Genomic DNA, 19,283 nt, shown 5'->3' on the forward strand with positions numbered 1-19,283 from the left:
GAATTCTCCCGCTTCCTCATCCACTGTCCTCTCACCGAAGTGCCTGCGTCCGTTCCTCTTGTAGAAAGGCCTGTTTCTCCATCAGTTTTCGGAACAGCCCTTGCCTGTTGCTTAGCAGCTGCGCGTGCTGGCCACACTCTGCCACACGCCCTTGGTCAAGTACAGCGACGGCATTCGCATTTTGGATGGTGGACAGACGGTGAGCGATGACCACGACTGTTCTCGCTATTGTTTTGGTGAAAAAGCCATAAAATAGTGAATCAAGAGAAACGCAGGAAAAAAAGTAAAGAAAAAAACAAGTCTTTATAATGAATACAATTTGAAAGACAACAGCGTAAAGATTTACCTTCCATCAGCCGCTCCAAGGCTTCCTGGACCAGTTGCTCATTCTCAGCATCCAAAGCACTGAGGACAAACAATAACTGAGGCTTTAAGATGTACCTCCATTTACCACAAGGACACACGGCTTCAGAAGGCAAAAGGATGAGGCTAAAGAGGCTGCTTTAAACAACTCCATCAGACTCACCTGGTGGCCTCATCTAAAAGCAGGATCTTAGGATTCTGTGGGAGAGGACACAATATTATCACAAACAGAAGACCTTGGTGCCATTGTTTGACTAAAGCCAGGTTTGTGGAACGGAATAGTTAGACACTGATGAAGATGAGTAAACTGGTTACTGGATAACAAACGTTATGAGATGGCAGACGCATCCTTTCTTCCCACTCACCTTGAGCAGAGCTCTGGCAATGGCTACTCTCTGTTTTTGACCGCCTGAGAAACAAACATTGCAACTCAAAGTTAAAACAAAGGTAACTAAATGTTACAATATGAATGCATTATTAAGTCGAGATGACTATTTACGTCATTTGATGCAAAACTACAAAGGATTAAACAAGCGCCCTTCCTAGCGCTGAGCACATTTCTCCAACAGCCCTCTTGCCTCAGCGGGGAACTAGATGCCATCATACTTTGTATTGTGTCTCTGCCTCAGTGTCTCACCCGACAGCAGCACGCCTTTCTCCCCCACTACAGTGTCAAAGCCCTGAGGAAACGCTTGAATGAAGTCGTAGGCGTTGGCCACCCTGGCTGCCCTGTAGACGTCCTCAGCGGTCACAGCGTCTGGGTCCACTGCGCCATACGCTATATTATCTCGAATAGAACATGAAAACAGCACAGGCTCCTGGGACAGAGGTGAGGAGGGACAACGTGAGAGATTCCCACTTTAACTTTTTATCTTTGCACAGAGAGACCTGATGCACGGGAAGCTAAAGGTTGATTTATTACCTGGCTGACCGTTCCAATGTGTTTCCGCAGCCAATAGGGATTGAGATCTCTGATGTCATGGCCATCAATAGAGATGATTCCTACAGGAAAGAGGTGATTCTCTCACTTTTAAGTATCTCATCATCATCTGATTTTAGAAAGCGTCTAATCCCAATGCAGGGGTTGATGTTTCAGACCGAACTGGCTCTCACCACTATCGGGGTCGTACAGCCTCAGCAGAAGAGAGACCAGGGTGGATTTTCCAGTTCCACTTGATCCCACCACAGCCATGACGGTACCGGCGGGTACCATCAGACTGAGGTTTTGGAAAATAGGCGCCTCCTTACGGGTCGGGTACGCAAAGGAGATGTCAACAAACTCAATGCCCCCCTTCAGCTGGTCTGAAGGAAGCACCAGTCCTTCTGTGGCGGAAGAGAGAAAGGGAGGTGCAAAGATTGTATAACTAAAAATAAAACAACCAATTAAAAAATGAAATGAGGAGGAATTGATTCAATGAATGAGGAACATTAAGGCACGAGAGATTATTTTCCCATTTTCTGAAACATTTGATGTAAAAATTTGAGAATTAAATACATTTAAAAACAATCAATGTTTAATACTGACAACATATTTTCTCAACTATTTATAAATATCCATGAATAAAAGTTCTGACAGCAAACATGCACCTAATCACACAGATGCACTGGATACTAAAGATTCCAAGCCATGCAACTTTCTCTATGTTCAAGGTACAGAAAACGCTTGTGTACAATATTTTAATAAAGTGTTGTGTTTTTGTGTTATGGACACAAATATTATTTATTGTGAAGTGAGACAATACGTCCCTGCTTTTACGCGAGCACTGACCGTTTAGAGGAAATTCAGGCTTCCTATCCAACAGCTGCCAGAGTCTGGTTCCTGCCCCAAAACCCTTCATCAGCTCAGAGTAGAAAGAGCTCAGACCTGCACATCAAACACGAAATGACACGTCACGTACAGGATACAAAGCCATTAACAGTACAAGTAAGGAAAGACTCATGAGAGAAAGTGCCTGCATGCGTCTGTTACCTGCGATACTGATGCCGACCCAGAAGGTATACATGAGGAAGGACGAGAGCTCTCCAATACTCATTTCCTGGCTGGCCATCAGAAGGCCGCCTTTGTACAGCACCATCAGGATCATGATGTTACCACTGAGCCCGGTCTGAAACACACGTTTTCATCACTTATCCACCCACATCCTCGTAGAAGAAACACGCATCGGCACACAAATAGTGAAAGTGCAGTAAAGTAGTGCGACGACTCGACGAGCAGCGACACAACATAAAACGTAACGGCTTAGATGTTACTTCACTTTGAAGGCAAGTCTTCCATGATGCTGATGAACTGCTCTGGATTACACCAAGTGTTTCTGGGTAGTTTATTTAATCCAGCAATATACAGGGTGATTAAAAAAATAATACGTGTGAAATTCCTAGAAACAATGTTGTGTTTAGTTACTGCAGTTTCACTTTAAAAGCATTCTGTTGTTATGAAGTTTGTCACGCGGACAATCGACGTCTTTGTGAGGGAGCGACGCACCGACAGCTTTACCCGAATCCAAAATACATGCACCAAAGAAGACACCAGTCCTTTCTGACACGCACTTACCAAGCCATAGAAGCCTGCTCGTAGTACAGCCTCCTTCTTGGCCAGACTGAAGACTTGATCTGACTTCTGTGTGTAACTTTTGACCTCTGATAGTTCCTTACCGAAAGCCCTCACTGTTCGGATGTTGCTGATGCGTTCTTCTGCCAACTGCACAAAAAGTTTAATTCGGACTTTATCGGAATCAGAAATTTGGTACGATTTTACACTACTGTGTGACATTAATTCAGCTACCTGTGTGGCTTGTGCGAGTGTGTCCTGTGTTTGTTTAGAGACAGAGCGAAGGTATCGGCCGTAGACTACTGCAAGACCAGCCATCGGCGGAACGATCAGCAAGACAAAGGTGGCGAGACTGGGGGACACATAGAACTAGATGTGGAAACAAAGAGAAACGGCATTTAAAGCATGAAATGTTCCGGATCCCAAACGAATCATTCACGCTGTCTCTATTAGTTGTGCTGCCCTATAAATGAAGCACGTAGAACTTCCAATACATCAAAAGGACAGAGAAAAGGGAAGGAGAGGAGGACGACAGGACACAAAACACAGACCGCGTTCTCATCGGTGTTTAGCGCCACACCCATCCATTTCCTGGAATGTTGACTACGCCAGGAAGTCGAATTTAAATGGTTGAAGATGAACGCTGGTGGCGGCGTTTACATAAGTTAGTAAAAAGAATGTTCAGCCAGCTGTTGGTCAAAAACAGTTTACACCTTACATTCCTTATAGGAAGACAGTTTTCATATCTTTAGTACCAGGTCCAATCATTTAACAAAATCTCCCCACCTTGTTCAGGAATCCTGTTTCTTAACACTCCTATAGTAGGTCGTCAGTAAACGCCTTCACATTTAGAATGGAAAGACACACCCAAAGGATACCGACAAATTCAGTAGTACTTCCTTGTACTGAGCGGGAACGACGAGCTACGTGCACGCACCTGACTGACGTGAAAGGACTGCCATGTTTTTAAAAGTCAGACCGATTGGAGGAGGCAGAAAACTACTGACATACTACAAAACAGTGATAACAAGGATTCACTGTACTCTTCCCTCAGGTAATAACTTCGGTCAATAATTACATTAAATGCAAACGTATTCCAGACAAATCATTGATCTATAACTAAAAGATCAAAGTCATGATATAAAGGAATCACAGACATATGCTGAGCTCGCAGGGTGAATCTCACCATCATACTGATGCCGGCGACGGCCTGGGCGATGGCTCTCAGCCCGTCTGACAGGTTGTCTGTGATGGCGTGACCGACCACCGCCGTGTCTGCCGAGAGCCGGTTGACGAGCTCGCCGGTCCTCGTCCTGTCGAAAAAAGCCACTTCCTGCGTGAGGATGGCAGAGAAGACGGAGGCACGGAGATTACGGACAATCTTTTGACCTGAAGACAGAAGAGAAAAACTTCAACAAATGAGAACAGTCGATGACGCTTTTGAGAATAGAAGGCTTTTGATGGGCTCGTTGGTTGTATTTGACTTGACCGTTTGATCTGTGATATTCTGCTATACGTACTGTCGTGTGGGAGATTCATCCTGCATAGTGATACCAGTGCTTGTGTCAAATGTTTGCTGTGCTTTTCCCCCCATTATTTGTCTCATCTGTATGTCTCTGTGTCCATCGCTAGTCCTGGTCTTTGTCCCGGTCTCACCTGAGGTCTGCATGAGGTAAACTCTGGCAGCATTGGCTGCCCCGCCACACAGGAATACTCCAGTCAGCATGATGCACAACGATGTCAGCGAGGAGGTCATCGTCTCGAGGTCGGTGGCACCGGTGTAGACGGTGTCGATCACTTTACCCAGGAGGAACGGAGCCGACATCGTTACAGCACTGGAGACGGTCAAGAAGCCGACAGCCGCTGGAGAGGACGGAACAGAAGAACTGGACAAGATCAGAATCAAAGCGAAACATACCGAGAGGAAAGGATCGTAGAGCGCAAATCTTGGAATAACATTTATACGTGGAAGTTTTTAAACTTATCCAGAAAACATGCGACTAAAGCTTGAAAATCATTTTAGTGGAGCCGTCATAAACAGCTGAGTAGTTTATCAGCGTTTATCTGAGGGCAACGCATACGATTGTAAAAGCATCCATTCTGGGAAGACCTCACAAAGTCTGATCAAGTCATAATAAACTGAGTCACTGCCACCAGGATGAATAAAATAAGATGATGATAACATCCTTTGATCACCTGCCGGTGAACCTCAGATCGACACAGCAGTGCAAGGGAAGCGGTATTAGTGTGAAATGTAAAAAGGATGGAAATATAACCACAGACCACATTAGACCAGTTATTTCTCCAAAAGCTACAGTGTAAACCTTTCAAATTGGTTTTATATTATCACAGAGTTGAAATACTACATCCCCCCCCCCCCCCGTTGAAACTTAAAATAATTTAGCCTTTGTTGAATGAAATCAATTGTATTTATTATTCACTCTAGAAGCCTCTTTGTCTCATTTTCATTATTGATTTAAAACCTATAAAAGTATTCAAGCATTCCATTATTATTTGTGTATTTGTTCTTCGTTCCATTTAATTTGCATAAGACTTACAAAAAAAAAGCTTTCTGTAGATACGCCATCCCAAATACTCACATTCATTGAGAATTCATATTATTAATATTAACCTTTCCTTTTGTCAATTCAAACCCTTTCAAACTATTTCCCTCCCATTGCTGTTTTTAAGTGCAGGCCCTTCATTTTTAACATTCTCTCTTTCCTCCATTTGTCTTACAATTTTCTTCTTTTTCTTCTTCTTCTTCACAATTGAATGTTTATAATACAATAGAATATAACCCATATTACTTCAGCGTTTTCTTTACCTGCCAATCTCCATCTCTCCGGGTGAGCAAGTTGCAAAATCCTCTTCGCGTCCTCCGCGGGAACCGCGACCGGGGCCGGATCCGGATCTCCTTTCGGCTCCGTCTGGTCCTTCTCTGATTCGGCAGGTGTGGGCGCGGAGCTGGCGAAGGCGACAGATGTGCGTGTCCGAGCCGGGCTTTTAGGCGAGTACGCATTACGCACGGAAAGACCTCGGAGTGCACTGCGCAGCAGGACCGGCACGGGGAAGACAGGCGCCGGACTCGCCGAAGACCTGGGCCCGATCGCCTGAGTCCTTCTCCGCGCGGAAGCCGACAGGTGTTCGTGCCACATCACCCTCGGCTGCGTGAGCTGGAACTTGCGCAAACGTACTCCATCGGTGCACCTTGAGACGCGAGTGAAAAGTCGCATCATTGTGAATTATTAACGGGGTCTTAGCTAAATGTTACAAGCGGCGTCGAGGTGTTTCCCGGTGACCCGGCCCAACATCGTAGTCCTCCGAACCGAGGCCGTATAACGGTTTAGGAGCGTCCCCCCCCCCGCTGCATTGTCGCGGTTAGACCGTTGCTATCCGCTTTATCTGCCCCTGACAGATGTCTCCGTCCGGGCTCGTCTCTTATCGCGGGACGGCTCCCGACAAAACCCAGCCTGTCACCTTCAGCCGTTAGCAGGCGGGGTGAAGCTGAAGCACAAGCTGTCGGAGACAGGCTAGCACCAAAATGGACTCTGGAATATAAACACGGTCTCCATGGCGAGTGTCACGCCTCACGGGAGCGGAGGCTGAAGAGGTGACCCCGGCTCCGGTTACCGTGGACCCACGGTTCCTCGTTCTCATCTGGGGAATGGCTGATACGCCGTAAACAAAACTAGTCATGACCAATCGAACCCAGACAACATGTTAGCTAGCACGACGAGCAGATTTATTGAATAAATAAAGTTAATATTTATGTTGACATGAGACATACAAAAAATACAACCTCTTCTATGATCAATGGTCAATGAAGACTGAAAGCGTTTCGGAGCGGAGTCAGCGAGAGTTAGCCGGTAATTGTAACATCGACATTCGATTGCTTTTGACTGTCCGACGGGGTGAAAGTTGAAAGTTCGCCTGCGTTGCGTTCCAAATCAACAGGACACGTGCTCGTTGAAAAGTCGTAAGTCCTTCTGGTCCGCTTTACAGAGATGTCTTAAAAGCAGAAATATAAATAGATAGTTTATATACAGAATTAGCTTACGGTGTTTTCTGCTACAGCGTGCTACATGGTTAGCGGCCGGTTTCTTACGATTAGTTTGATAAAGTTTTGTGAAGAATTACATGTAAATTGTGCTTATCACAACTTCTGCATACTGTAGGGAAGCGTTCACGGGAGAATTACTTGTTAGATGCGTAGAAGCCCATCTCTCACCTCTGGGATAAACTTGATTGCGTCATTTTGAGTGTAAAGTGAGATGCGGTGTTTGACTTTTAGTGAAGTGCACATGTTTACAACAACAAAGTACAGCTTCATTTGTTCACCGTCTGCAAATCAAAATAGCAAAAGATTCACAGAATGAGGAGAAATCTCTGCACCAAAGCGTGAAATGTGAAAATCGACATTGAATACCTACCAGTGACAACTAATGCATTAGCGGGGAACTAATTTATAAACTGACAACACTCAAAGGAGCGTCTTATTACTATGGGCTCGTAAGTAGCAATGGATACTTATGAGCCATATATGTTTTTAAAAAATGCAGTACTGGCACAGCTATCAGTCCTATGCTTCTACTCTATTGGAATGTGTTGCCATTTGTGATGTGTAAAGTTGTACTGCAGCATATTTTTCTCATGGTACTATAATGTACATAGAATGTTGCCTGCCAGAAACATCAACACTGAGAAAAAGAAACCAATTTCCTGGAGGGGGACAAAGTTGTATGGTGTCTTATGCCTGGGGTTAAGGTGTACTCCTCACTGTTCTGTGTGTGTGTGTGTGTGTGTGTGTGTGTGTGTGAATGTACAGCACACGTTTCCATGGCGATCCTTACTCTTTTTGGTGTGCCACCCTTGTAGTTTACTATTGAATAGATTTCATACTGTTCACCACCTCTTATTTAGTATTTGTATCTTCTTGCGTTTCTCTTTTTTTTGCCGTTTGCTCCCACTCCCACTGACTCATTTTCTCCTCCTGATCAGGATTGCACGGCAGTGGCGCCGGCCGGAGCAATGGCTGCCATCTATTCCGGTATCCATCTGAAACTGAAGAGTCCTCAGACTCTGTGGGAGGACAAGCTAAAGCTGGCACGTTTTGCCTGGATCTCCACGCAGTGCCTGTTGCCCAATAAAGAACAGGTACAAGGTGGAAGCTGCGTTACGAAATAGTTGTGTCTTCATAGAGAGTGATGCAGTACGTCATTTCAGCATCGTGATTGTAACATCACCCAAAGTGAAGGGTTGTGCTTCAACCTCATCCTTCTCACGTGAAATATGCCCTCCCATGCATAAAAGTTAAACTAAACTAGGTACACTCCTATGCCAGATTTCCAGTCCCAACTCCCTGCTAGCTGGCTTACTAAGTATTAATATACTTAGTTAATATACTTAGTAAGTATTTTTCCCAGCGGCGCTGTGGTTAGGTCAGTCTGACTTGAGAACCCTGAGTACTGTTCCTGCTGTACTTTTTTCTTATCGGGTGTATAAATATCATTTTATAACCCATGCACATCACCGGTATGTTTCCTGCCTGATTGATTCTATCATTTATTTGCTAATCTTATGATAAAATGTCTGGGTCACTTCTGGAACAGATGAGAACCGATTAGCTTGTAGAAATAGACTGCAGCAGATAAACTATGTGGTCCGTCTGTTTGTGTTTCTCCTGTAGGTGCTGTTGGACTGGTGCACCCACGCTCTGACAGGCTGGCACCATCAGAAGGTGGGCTTCTCTCAGAGGGTTTTGGAAGGACTGTGGTGTTACCTGGACGATCTCCTTCATAGCAGGAAGCTCCACACTCTCATTAAACAGGGCAAGACCATTACCCTCAGGCTTAACATGGCACAGGTGAGCTGACAGTACCAAAGTGAAAACATCACTTCCTGGACTAGTTCCTGGAGACGGGGTGGGGGTGGGGGGGGGAGGGGGGGGCATTAACATGTGGTTTTACCTGCATCTCTATTCTGTTTGCCCGTAGCTGCTGCTTGAACGCCTCCAGGAGTTTTCGCGTGCTGACTCCAAGTCCCCGGTGTGTTTGTCCACCATACTGAGTGTCTGTCAGGGCCTCTTCTCTTCTCCCGTACTCTCATCGGTCTTCACCACCAAGTATGAGCTCATGGTTGATCTCCTGGCTAAGCTCTGCTCTCTGGCCTGCCGTGAGCTACAGCACCCATTACACACAGAATCCACAAAGGCAGAGGCGGCATGTCAGGAGAATGTGATGACTGAGTGCCTTCAAACTCGGCAGGGCAACTTGGACCGCGCCCAAATGGAGCCGATCAGTGAAAACCCTCCCGATCAGCTGGAACCAGAGGCCAATAACTCTCCCAAATCAAAGGGAAGCCTTCGTCCAACTAATTTGTTTGATGTACTGCATCAGGTGCTGTCCTGTTATTTGTCAGTTCAGCGACAACAAGCCAATCCTAACAGAGTCTTCACCATGGTAACCAACCAACTGATCCAGACTTTAGTAGTCCTCAGACACCTGCTGACCTCCGGGGACTTTGCTCCTGCTCACGCACAGCTGGATCTCCGTCAGCAGCTGTGCAAAGACATCCGCTCAAAGATAGACTCCATCCTGCAGGTGGCTCTCTTTCCGCCCGAGCACCTGAACTCTTACAAGGAAGAGCTCCTTCCAGGTAAAGAAGATTCTGGAAAACGTGGTCCCGGAGGGGCAAAGGGTCCCTTAAAGCCAGTCATTGCTATAATTTCCAAACTGGACGCTCAAGGTTACTGCCAGCCAGCCCTCCACTACCCTGTGAAGTCGATCACATTATCATTGTTGTTTAAGTTCTTTCTGGAAAGCTACGGAAAAGGGAGAGGAACTAGCGAAGAAGTGCACAGGATGCTGTGTTTCTATTTTTTCACCAGGTTAATCTTTGCCTTGGATGTAGATCTTGATGGACGCTGTCGCACGTCTGCCAAAGCAGATCCGTCGGTTGCTGTGTCCCCTGAGCAGAAATCGCCCTCTAGCATCTTTTCCCCAGAGAACTGGAGCCTGGCTCTGTTGACTGTAGAGTCCCTGCTAAGCCAGGCTCTGTCAGCGGATATTTACAACATTGCAGCAGACAGGATAAGACATGAAGAAGTCCAGCTCAACTTTTACAGATCCCTGGGACAGATGCTCCTAAACCAGGCCCAGCCAAGGTAAAAAACACAAAAACACATTTCTTGATTTCAAAAGAAAAAGGTCAAGATTATTTATAGTATTTTGAGTCGTGGTTTTCTGACAGTGTTTCTGGGGATACACTAATAAAATGTTCCCATGTTGTCCTTCAGCATCCCTGCGTGGTATCGCTGTTTAAAGGTGCTTCTGAATCTCAACCATCTGGTTCTTGAACCCAGTCTCGACCAGATGTTGTCTTCAGCCTGGATAAATTCTGAGCACATGGAAGCGCGAGGACAACGGGCCAAACAGGTCTTGATCTTTATCCTGAGTTCCATTATGTTTTTCACCAATTTGATTTTCTGCCCTAAAATTAGATGTGACTTCACAGAGACTACTTTTGACTGACAGAATATTTTCCAACAGCTCCTGGTGTGCAGTCTCTTCCAGACCTACACGAAGCTTCGGCAGCTGCCGCGCCTCTTCTCACAGCTCCTGTCTGTGATCTCTGAGTCAACCGTGGACCACAAACGTCCTCCGTTGCTGTCTGACGGCATCGCCGCATCACTCAGCACTTGCCTTCTGGAAACCCCCCTTTCGCAGGGTTTAGAGATCTGCACGTTAGTGTTGGAGAACATCAAGAAGAATATTCTACCTGGACTGGGGAAGGAGGAAAATGTGTCAGAGGAGATGGAGATTGATGGGGGAGGACATGGTGCAGGGATGACAAGAGGACTACAGGTAGCTCAAAATAGAGACGATGTATCTCAGAAGCTTTTCTCCCTCAGCCAACTTCTTCATGCTGTTTTATTTCGGCTGAAGACTCTCGATCACGCCTCTTCTCTACCTATGGTCAGGCAGAGCCAGCGCCTGATGGAGGAGATGCATCAGGTTGTCCAAGACTTATTCCATCTGCTGAAAAATGAAAATGAGACTGCAAAAACAAACAGTAGTTCTGGTCAAAAGACTCCAAGGAAAGGGAAAAAGAAGTTCAACCACGAAGAGCAAGAGAAGGTCTCTGAGTCTACAGGAGGAGCACTGTGGGAACACAGGACCCAGCAGGCTGCGCTCCTTCTCCGATACACCTGGGTGGAAGTCGACACACTCTTCTCTAGCCACTGCAGCAAGTACGTACCTCTTGGCCAGATGGCAGCGAGCAAGACTGAAGGTCGTGCTCCATTTTTAACAAATATGGAGAGTTTTACATCTGGTGATATTTTTCCAGAACATCTGCAACACTCCTGCAGCCCCATGAGCTGTTTGCTGCTCAAACTCCTGGCTGTGCAGCAGATGAAGCAAGTTTTTCTCGATACTTCCTCACATTCTGAACCCACCAATGCTGCAGTACTAAGCAGGGCAACCAAGTTTATTTTAGCAAAGTCAAAGTTCAGTGCAAATCCAAATGGGGAGCAGGTGTGGGATGGGCAGATAGGGAGTGTGGACACTGGGACCTTCCCTGTCTCACACTGGCATCTCATCGTGTCCAATTTGCCTCTGATCACTCCCTGCATGAGTGGAGACGATGTGGACTGCCTCGCAGGCACAGTTGTGAGTTCACTCCTCAACAGGCAGAGCGATGGAGGAAAGGACAATCCAACTGGTGGTCTGTCTGTCTCTCTCGTATCTTCGCAGCTTCTCCAAAGCCCTGTTTTTGCTGAGCTGCCTTCGCTCTTCTCTGCAACGGTTCATTCTCTTACAAAAAAGATCCTTGCTGTGTTGAAGGCGGCACATGTACCCAAAGCTCGTCCGATGAGCTTGAGGTTTCAGGAGACGAGAATGGGACAAAGGTCACTTGAGAGAGATGAAAGTCAGCCTCTCAACATAGTGGACAAAGCGACTATCGTTGAGGACATACTGGCCTCCTCAAAGACTGGCGAGATGGCCGTGTTACTGGGTGACACGCAGAGAACAGAAATGATCAACGTACTCCAAATATTAGCACAGCTAAACCCAGACGGGATGAGCTCTGAGGATCTCTCTGAAATCTTCCTTCTCCTCCTCTTCACGCTCACCTCCACCTCCGGTCAGTCAGACCAGACGGCGTCGGGCCCTCCTGAATCCGGAGGGGATGTCGTATTCCTGGTGGAGCTGATCAGGATTCTGAACGGCCTCCTGGAGAGCCGGAACGTCCACGGTGTTTTGAGGCACATCCACGGTGGCGCTCTGCTGCAGGCTGCAGTATCTTCTCTCCTGTGGCATAGCGACAATGTCAGATATCAAGCCGCGTGCAGCCCTGATTGGTTGGATTTAATCAAAGCGGCGCAGACCTTCATTGGCTGCTCCGTCCAGTTGATTATAGTCAGAAATAGCAGCGTGCGGCTCAACCTGGACCAGTTTGGTGCGTATCTTTCCACTAAAGAAATGACCAGCGGACACCTTGCGGCAGCTGCGTCTGGTAAAGCAGGCGTCGGCCCGTCCATCTTGTCTGTTCACCTCCTGCTGGCATCGCTGACCACTTTCTCTCAGACGATGTTGTCCAACTTGGGAAGAAGTAAACCAATGGATCAGACTCTGAGGCAAATGCTCGTAAGAATGACTGCGTCACTGGGACCGGCTGTAGAGGACATTCTCAAGGCCCAGACTCTCGGTCAGTCCGTCGTCCAACCAGCCGCCGTCCTCGGTCAGGCCTTTGTTGTAGAGATTGTTACTGTCATGCTGCAGTGTGAACTGTCCTCTCTGTCAGCGGAGGAGGACAACAAGCTGACTCACATGAGCCTCTATCAGAGCTTCTGCCAGCAGATCCTCAAAGAAATAAGCTCTGCTCAAAGGCCCATGGACTTTGTGCACTCCTCTCTCCATTTCCTGTCCATGTTCTACAAAGCTGTGAAGAAGACAGAAGGCGAGACGAAGGCAGGAAAGGGCATCGATGAGCTGTACATGCAGATGCTGCAGAGGGTGCACAGACTGCTGGCAGGTAGGGAAACTGGTTTACACGATGTGAACCACATCTTTGATGTGTGTATCTCTCTGCGTCTTTGAGTTGAGCCCTGATTGTAGATCTTTTTATAGCTTGGGAATTTTTAATTTCTATTAATGGATATTGTAGAGTTTTAAAATGGCCCTTTTAACAACTTTACAAAGACCCAACACGTCGTTCACCCGTGCGGTCCGTCAGTGTTGTTTTTCAGTTGTCTGCATGTTGCTCATATTGTCATGTTTTTACAACTTGTTTTATTCCATAACAAATGTTTGAATTCACCAATTTGACAATCGGAAGTCTCTTCTCCTTATCCTCTTTCTGTTGACCCAAGAGTATGTGAATTATGTTGGTATTTAATGAAGTCATCTCATCATAATATGCCCCCCCCCATGTTTATAAATGACCTGGAGAAACGTGATATGATGGTGTAGAATTTCTCGCAGTTTTTCAATAATGCATCGTGGCCTGAATGTAGCACACTTTCACTTGGCTTTCAGCATCTCGGCTGTCTTCCATTGATGCTTGTGAGCTGGAGCCAGCTGTGGAGGAGCTGCTGCAACACCTGGTGGAGACGAGTACCACAGATCAGTTCAACCTGACGCTGCTGACGATCAACAGAGGACTGGACTCTGGCCTGCTGATGGCTGGAGACTATGGGGTGAGGACGAGCTCGGTCCCGACGGCTTCTACCCAGAGAGAGGATCCGAGACCGTCTCAATGTTGGACCAAACAAGGACACCATTATTCCACTCTTTACATGTTATTCATTGCATACATTTATATATAACCTATAAAGCTTTTTTGCCAGGGTTGCTTTCTTTACATATTTTATTACTGATCATATTTCTTGCGGCATCGCATGTTCTTTTGTCTTCTTTAGGACGTGCTGTCTGCGGTAATCCTCATCAAGCTGCTGTCCCGCTGTCGGTTACCTGAACCCTGCGCTAAAGCTCTGTGGCTCTTCGCACCACAGATACTATCTGCTATGGTGGTGAGTGAACATTACTGATGCTGTCGCCGCTGGCACGGGGATCTTAGATGGAACACAATCACTGTTGTTATTATTTAAATTAGTGACATCATCATGTCTGCTGCGTCAGTAACTCGGTGTCTCTTTCTGTGTTACAGTTCTTGGTGAGATCATCCAGTCAGGACGTGTCTCTGACACTCCCCCTTACCGTTCCTACGGTGATGTCGATGACGTCGCTGCTACGCCAGGGGGAGGGGCTCATCACAAACCCTCATCATGTGATCTTGGCCATTGGAGCGCTCCAGTCGGTGCCGCTTGACCGCTTGACGCCGTCCGTCTACCAGTCGGCGTTCCTGAGTGTTCATGAGGCGTTGTTCGCCATCATCCAGTGTCATCCTCAGGTATTAAGAGGCAGATTGATGATGAGGAGGAGGAGGTGAATTCAGAGATGAATAAGAAATGTATTCATTTGTGTTGTGATATCAAACCTTTTTTCAGATTAGATAGGAATTGGGATTTTTATTTGTTTTATTTTGTTGAGATCAATCTGATGCTTTTATAATATGAACTTCCTCTTAGGTCAAGATGCCTCGATTGAATTCATGATTTAATGAAAATGATCTGAAAGCCTGCTGAGCTCTCGGGATGCCCCAGTGAATTGTTGCTTTAAACAGAATATTTTGGAGAACACAATCACGCCACAGCTGCACAAAACCTACTACTTGTTTAAATTCGCTCTAGAAAGCCGAGCGATAGGTTTGTGCACGAATACAAATGATGCCCTTGTGGAAATCAAGTCATCTTTGGACTGCTAGTTTCTGACTTCAGCAGTGAAAATGGTTTAGCATATGAATATCGTTGGGTTTTCTGTTGCACTTGTAACCACCTATCACTGATTCTTCATGTTTCTGTAAATTCTCCATAGAACAGAATGTCCAACTTCAGAAGTATCTTTTGTGACCTTGCTCGTGTGTCTAGGTGGTGTCGAACGCAGCTCCATCCTTCTTAAATGTCTTCCATCGTCTCTTGACATCCATCATGCAGGAGGGTCGGCAGCGAGGAGACGGTGGCGCAGGTAAGCGCATCAGACGAGGGACAACAAACTTTGTTCTGTCACTGCAAATAGAGGAAACAAGTTTTGTTTGAACAAAGGATGAGCAGATGATTCGTTTATCTGATCGCCCATACTTTGTATCGTTTTAAATAAATTGTAGGCAAGTGTTCAGTTAAGCTGCAAAAGTATTGTCAATCTTTACATAAAAGTCTCGTCCATTTTTCATAATTTTTGTTTTTCATTTCTGGCTGTTCGGTCTTATTTCATAACAAACAAACATTCAGCCTAAAAGTATAATCGAGAAATGCATCCAAACCACTAGATCCTGTCTTTAAACCAGTATAAATATATCTGGGGATGATGCCTGATTTGATGACTCTCTCTCTCTTTTGTTAAGGCCCAGACAGTGGCGTGTATCTGGAGTGTTCCAGGTTGATTGAGAGGATGTACTCTCACATCGCTGCTGCAGCTGAGAGCTTCACCACGCTGTCGGCCTTCATGGTGGCTCAGTACGTTACGGAGCTGCAGAAGGTATGCGTGCATGAACGAGGCAGCAGGCGCGCCGCCGATCCCTTGGCCCCGCCCCGTTTGTCTGATGGTCCGCGTTGAGCTCAGTGGCAGAGACGGCGACGCTCAGACTTTCAAAATGCTACGCGTCTGCCGTGGCCGGGTTGTTGATGTTCATGGGTCTGAGTTAACGGGACTAGGATTACCGTAACTTCATGTTCCCCACAGAGCAGTGAGTCACGTCTGGTGAGTGAACCCTCTGCTCTGCTACCAGACTGTATTCATCCAACGCAGCATTGAGAGAAAAACGCCAGAGTGTTCTGGAGTGTTTGAGTTCCATGTGAGTCACCTAATAATCCTGGAACTGGATATAAATTGTGTCTTTAATGGACAGATGGGTCTCTCGTGTAATTCAGGGGTAATTTAGTTTCTCATGGGTCTTCACCTGAGCTGAACTTTTCATGCAGCCTCCAGGTGTTGTTCCACCAGCACAGAGCTGCAGTTTCTGTTCTAGTGGTGTTTAGGCATTTTGGCCACTTATCTTGCTATTGAACCACTTTAGCATGCTATTATCTTGAGAATAAAAGAGAACTCCAATTTACTAATGCATTCCTCAAACTCATGATGAACAGTTTTAAGAATCAGAATAGAAGCAGCAGAACCCGAGGCGTTCTCTGTTTTAGTTTATGCCTTGTGTGGCATTCCAGCCATTAACGTCTTGGTTTTTTTTTTCTTTTTTTTTTTTTTAAGCATTATTGACCATATTTGGACAAGAGAGTAGAGCTGGGAGAAGGCACAAGGTAGCCGTACCCAAAATGTTCTATACTAACATTGTGCTGTGTACAGCCTTAAGCAAGATTACTTTACTGTACATCCAAACTTGAACAAGTCCGGTTGATTGTTCCTTTTTTACACTTTGTAATTGACTTTAACCTGGATGACTGAGAGCCTACACAGATTTTACTTCTATTTTTAATGCACTGTTATTGGAAAAAAGCACTTTTTTAAATGTTTCCAATGAGCAATGGTAATTATGAGTAATCATCTTTAAACTGCAGAAAACCTGAAATTAGCCCGACCATGCTAAACCTTATGCTCCACAGAAATGTATTTCGTGAGGTAATAACTGAAGCGAGTAGTAGGATTATCACAAGCTGACACCCGGCCTGGTCTATTGAGACCACTGGAATCGCAGCCTCCTGGGTTAGGGTTAGGGTTAGGCATTTGTGCCCCCCCTGGTGTCTATGAGCAGCCTTATTATAAAAAAATCTACCCCCTTCCCTTTAAATATAACTTAATTTAAGTAACTAACTAAAGCAAGGAATTTCTATGTCTGTCATTCTTTTTTCTGCAACCATTCATCAGATCATCTTCAGGCTCACGCTATGTGTTTGGTTTATTTGCAGCAAAAAACAACAAGTTAAAAAAACATGATGTGCTGTTGCCTTAATTTTATAAATCATCGTATTAGTCAGCCATAGTTTATGAATTTTCATTCATAGATACAGTGATGGGGGGGGGGGGGGGGGGGGTAATGTTACGTGTTACCATTGTTGGAACTTACCCTGCATGTTGTGCAGGATTCACTGAACACAAAGGGTATTGTTGCACACACATACATATTCATCATGTGCTGCCAGAGACTGAGCAGCTCCTGGTGTAGTTTACTCCTGTTGCCGTGGGAGATGTGAAGGATTAGGTGTAGAGTAGACTGTTTGGTATATTCTGTATTTCTCGTGGTTCAGAAATAGCGTAGTCCTCTCGGTTTTTAGCTCAGATTGGAAAACTGTTAAGATAGTTTATCGATTTACTTTGACTTTTTTTTTTTTTTATGCTGCTGATGGTTTAAATCCAGGTTTACCGACCCTGTCAGTAAAACCATGCCATACTCTATGTGCTCTGTCTAGCCGGAGCAATGAGCTGATTATCAGCGGTGAACATTTACATATCTATTGAGAGAATAATCAGACGCTGCATGAGATTATAAAGATGGGTGTAAAGATAAAAGTGAATATTCAATTATCCCGATGCATAATATATGAATTAATGCAGTATTCCTGCCCAGGAAAACCCCTTAGGCCAGATGCAGACAATCGGTATCATGTTGCCTTTAATTAACTGAGAAAGAAAGAAACACGGCCTTGTTGGAACATTGGGAAGAAGAGATTTCATTTGTAGTTTCATCCAGTGAAACAAAGACTTGTGGAATGGCTGTGAACACTGTTTGACATGTCCATCTGTCTTTCCTCCAATGCCGTCCTCCATGTTATTCTCCTGCTCCATTATCGGCCTCACGTTTGCCTCTCCAGGTTACTCTGCGACCGGACATTAAGATGCATCTGACGGAGGGCATCTACCGGATTCTGGACCTTTGCATGGAGCAGGATATCAAGTTTCTAACGGCCGGACTGCACACGGGAGTCCGGGAGGTGTTCGGCGAGCTGCACAGCAGCTACTCTCACTACCACAAAGCACAGCGGCAAGGAGAGGACAAGTACACCGTCTGACCAACTTCTGTCATCCTTCGTTCGGTTCAGCTGTCAAGTCAACTCAATTTTGAGCAGGTTGTAAAACGACTGGAAAAATCTTTTCTGGATATTTTCTGCTTTTCATTAAGACATCAGAGACGGCAGCTTGTAGATACTGTGAGATGTACACTGGGCGTAAACACAGACGCATGTTTAAACATTTTATTATAGTTTGAATTACAGGAGAAAAATAATTATGTAAAGTGTATTTTCTGTACTGTTCTAAAAAAAATCACTGATGTATTGAGAAATGAAATTTGAACACATCCCAAGCCTCTTTATTTGCCTCATTTTATACAATATGCTGACGGTTATAATCTATATTGTTCAAACTCTATTGATTGTTCTTTTATCAGTTGTTTGTAATGCCTAAATCACATCACAGCCTGTTTAAATGGGTCAATTCAACAGAATTTTCAGAGTTTTGTTTTTTTACCTCCAAATTGAGCACCAAAGTTGTACTTTTACTGACCACTGCGTGCGCAAAATCGTATAAAATCTTGATGAAAAGTGTCTGTAATACTTTGTAGAGTACTATTTTGCCACTGCAGCAAATGTGACGGCAACTTTCTCTCACATCTGTTACCTCCCGCCTGCTCATGATGGATCGCCGGTCTCTGGAGAATAAAGACGACAGTAAATCAAATCAAACTGACTTGGCGTGACGCGTAAGCGGCTTCTGGCAGTGTTCCTGAGGAGCCCGAGACCTTTCCTCATGGGTAAAAGCCCCCACATCTGAGTTCATGTGCTGCAACTCCCTTTTTTTTTTAAAGTCTCAACACGGGTTTGAAAAACAACCCCATGCAATAGTCCCTAAATTCAGATTAACACAACGTAGTCAGGCACGTAACGTTCTCCGAGAGACTCGTCCATCACGCTTTCGGGTGGAGACTTGCGATTTGTCTATCCACTGATCCAGAGTCGACTGGGATTGTTCTTTATGTCGCGCTACATGACTTTTGGCATTGGGCTTTCATGCTGCTGCTTGGCCAAGTACCGTAAATCCATTCCATGACGCTCCGGTTGCGCAATTGCTGTGGTGATGTTAATGCCAGGAGGTTTGTAACTGCAGTTAACACAAAGTGAGCACGTTTTATTATGCTCCTCAGCACTCTGCGACTCGAGCTCTGCGACTCGATGTGTTCTGAGATTCTGCGGCGTTCCGACAGTTGAATGCGGAACAACTATTGTGGAGGAAATTTCACAAACTGACTTCTGACCGCAGCATCAGTAGACTGAATGGGGGGTCGGAGGTCGACACCTCATGAA

General features: G+C 45.5%; 2 protein-coding genes across 2 annotated transcripts; one reads left to right on the forward strand and one right to left on the reverse strand.

Moving 5' to 3' along the window:
* Positions 1 to 31: 31 nt before the first annotated feature.
* Positions 32 to 6,150, reverse strand: abcb10 (ATP-binding cassette, sub-family B (MDR/TAP), member 10). Its single transcript, XM_068738406.1, has 14 exons — positions 5,739 to 6,150; positions 4,568 to 4,774; positions 4,098 to 4,300; positions 3,146 to 3,280; positions 2,915 to 3,061; positions 2,333 to 2,468; positions 2,132 to 2,227; positions 1,477 to 1,686; positions 1,286 to 1,365; positions 1,001 to 1,181; positions 729 to 772; positions 527 to 561; positions 347 to 405; positions 32 to 225 (listed from the first exon to the last, which is right to left on the reverse strand). The coding sequence occupies exons 1-14, from the start codon at positions 6,148 to 6,150 to the stop codon at positions 32 to 34; spliced, it is 2,139 nt and encodes a 712-aa protein (XP_068594507.1).
* A 1,792-nt stretch (positions 6,151 to 7,942) lies between these two features.
* urb2 (URB2 ribosome biogenesis homolog) lies at positions 7,943 to 18,280 on the forward strand. The gene is made up of 11 exons (XM_068739892.1): positions 7,943 to 8,068; positions 8,601 to 8,777; positions 8,908 to 10,076; positions 10,209 to 10,347; positions 10,462 to 12,949; positions 13,453 to 13,613; positions 13,836 to 13,946; positions 14,084 to 14,326; positions 14,904 to 15,000; positions 15,377 to 15,510; positions 17,796 to 18,280. Exons 1-11 carry the CDS (start codon positions 7,943 to 7,945, stop codon positions 17,991 to 17,993), a joined length of 5,043 nt encoding a protein of 1,680 aa, XP_068595993.1. The 3' UTR covers positions 17,994 to 18,280.
* The last annotated feature ends 1,003 nt before the right edge of the window (positions 18,281 to 19,283 follow it).

Source organism: Brachionichthys hirsutus, chromosome 1 (assembly GCF_040956055.1).
Source record: "Brachionichthys hirsutus isolate HB-005 chromosome 1, CSIRO-AGI_Bhir_v1, whole genome shotgun sequence".
Lineage (NCBI taxonomy): Eukaryota > Metazoa > Chordata > Actinopteri > Lophiiformes > Brachionichthyidae > Brachionichthys > Brachionichthys hirsutus.

Excerpts from the sequence above, each read along its gene's own strand:
- abcb10 (XM_068738406.1), bottom strand. The coding sequence starts at position 6,150 with ATGATGCGACTTTTCACTCGCGTCTCAAGGTGCACCGATGGAGTACGT. Across the intron at positions 4,301-4,567 it reads TTACCTCATGCAGACCTCAG|GTCAAAAGATTGTCCGTAAT; the intron begins GTGAGACCGGGA and ends TTCTGTCTTCAG. Across the intron at positions 3,281-4,097 it reads TCGCCGGCATCAGTATGATG|TTCTATGTGTCCCCCAGTCT; the intron begins GTGAGATTCACC and ends TTCCACATCTAG.
- urb2 (XM_068739892.1), top strand. The coding sequence starts at position 7,943 with ATGGCTGCCATCTATTCCGGTATCCATCTGAAACTGAAGAGTCCTCAG. Across the intron at positions 10,077-10,208 it reads CTAAACCAGGCCCAGCCAAG|CATCCCTGCGTGGTATCGCT; the intron begins GTAAAAAACACA and ends GTTGTCCTTCAG. Across the intron at positions 15,511-17,795 it reads ACGTTACGGAGCTGCAGAAG|GTTACTCTGCGACCGGACAT; the intron begins GTATGCGTGCAT and ends TTGCCTCTCCAG.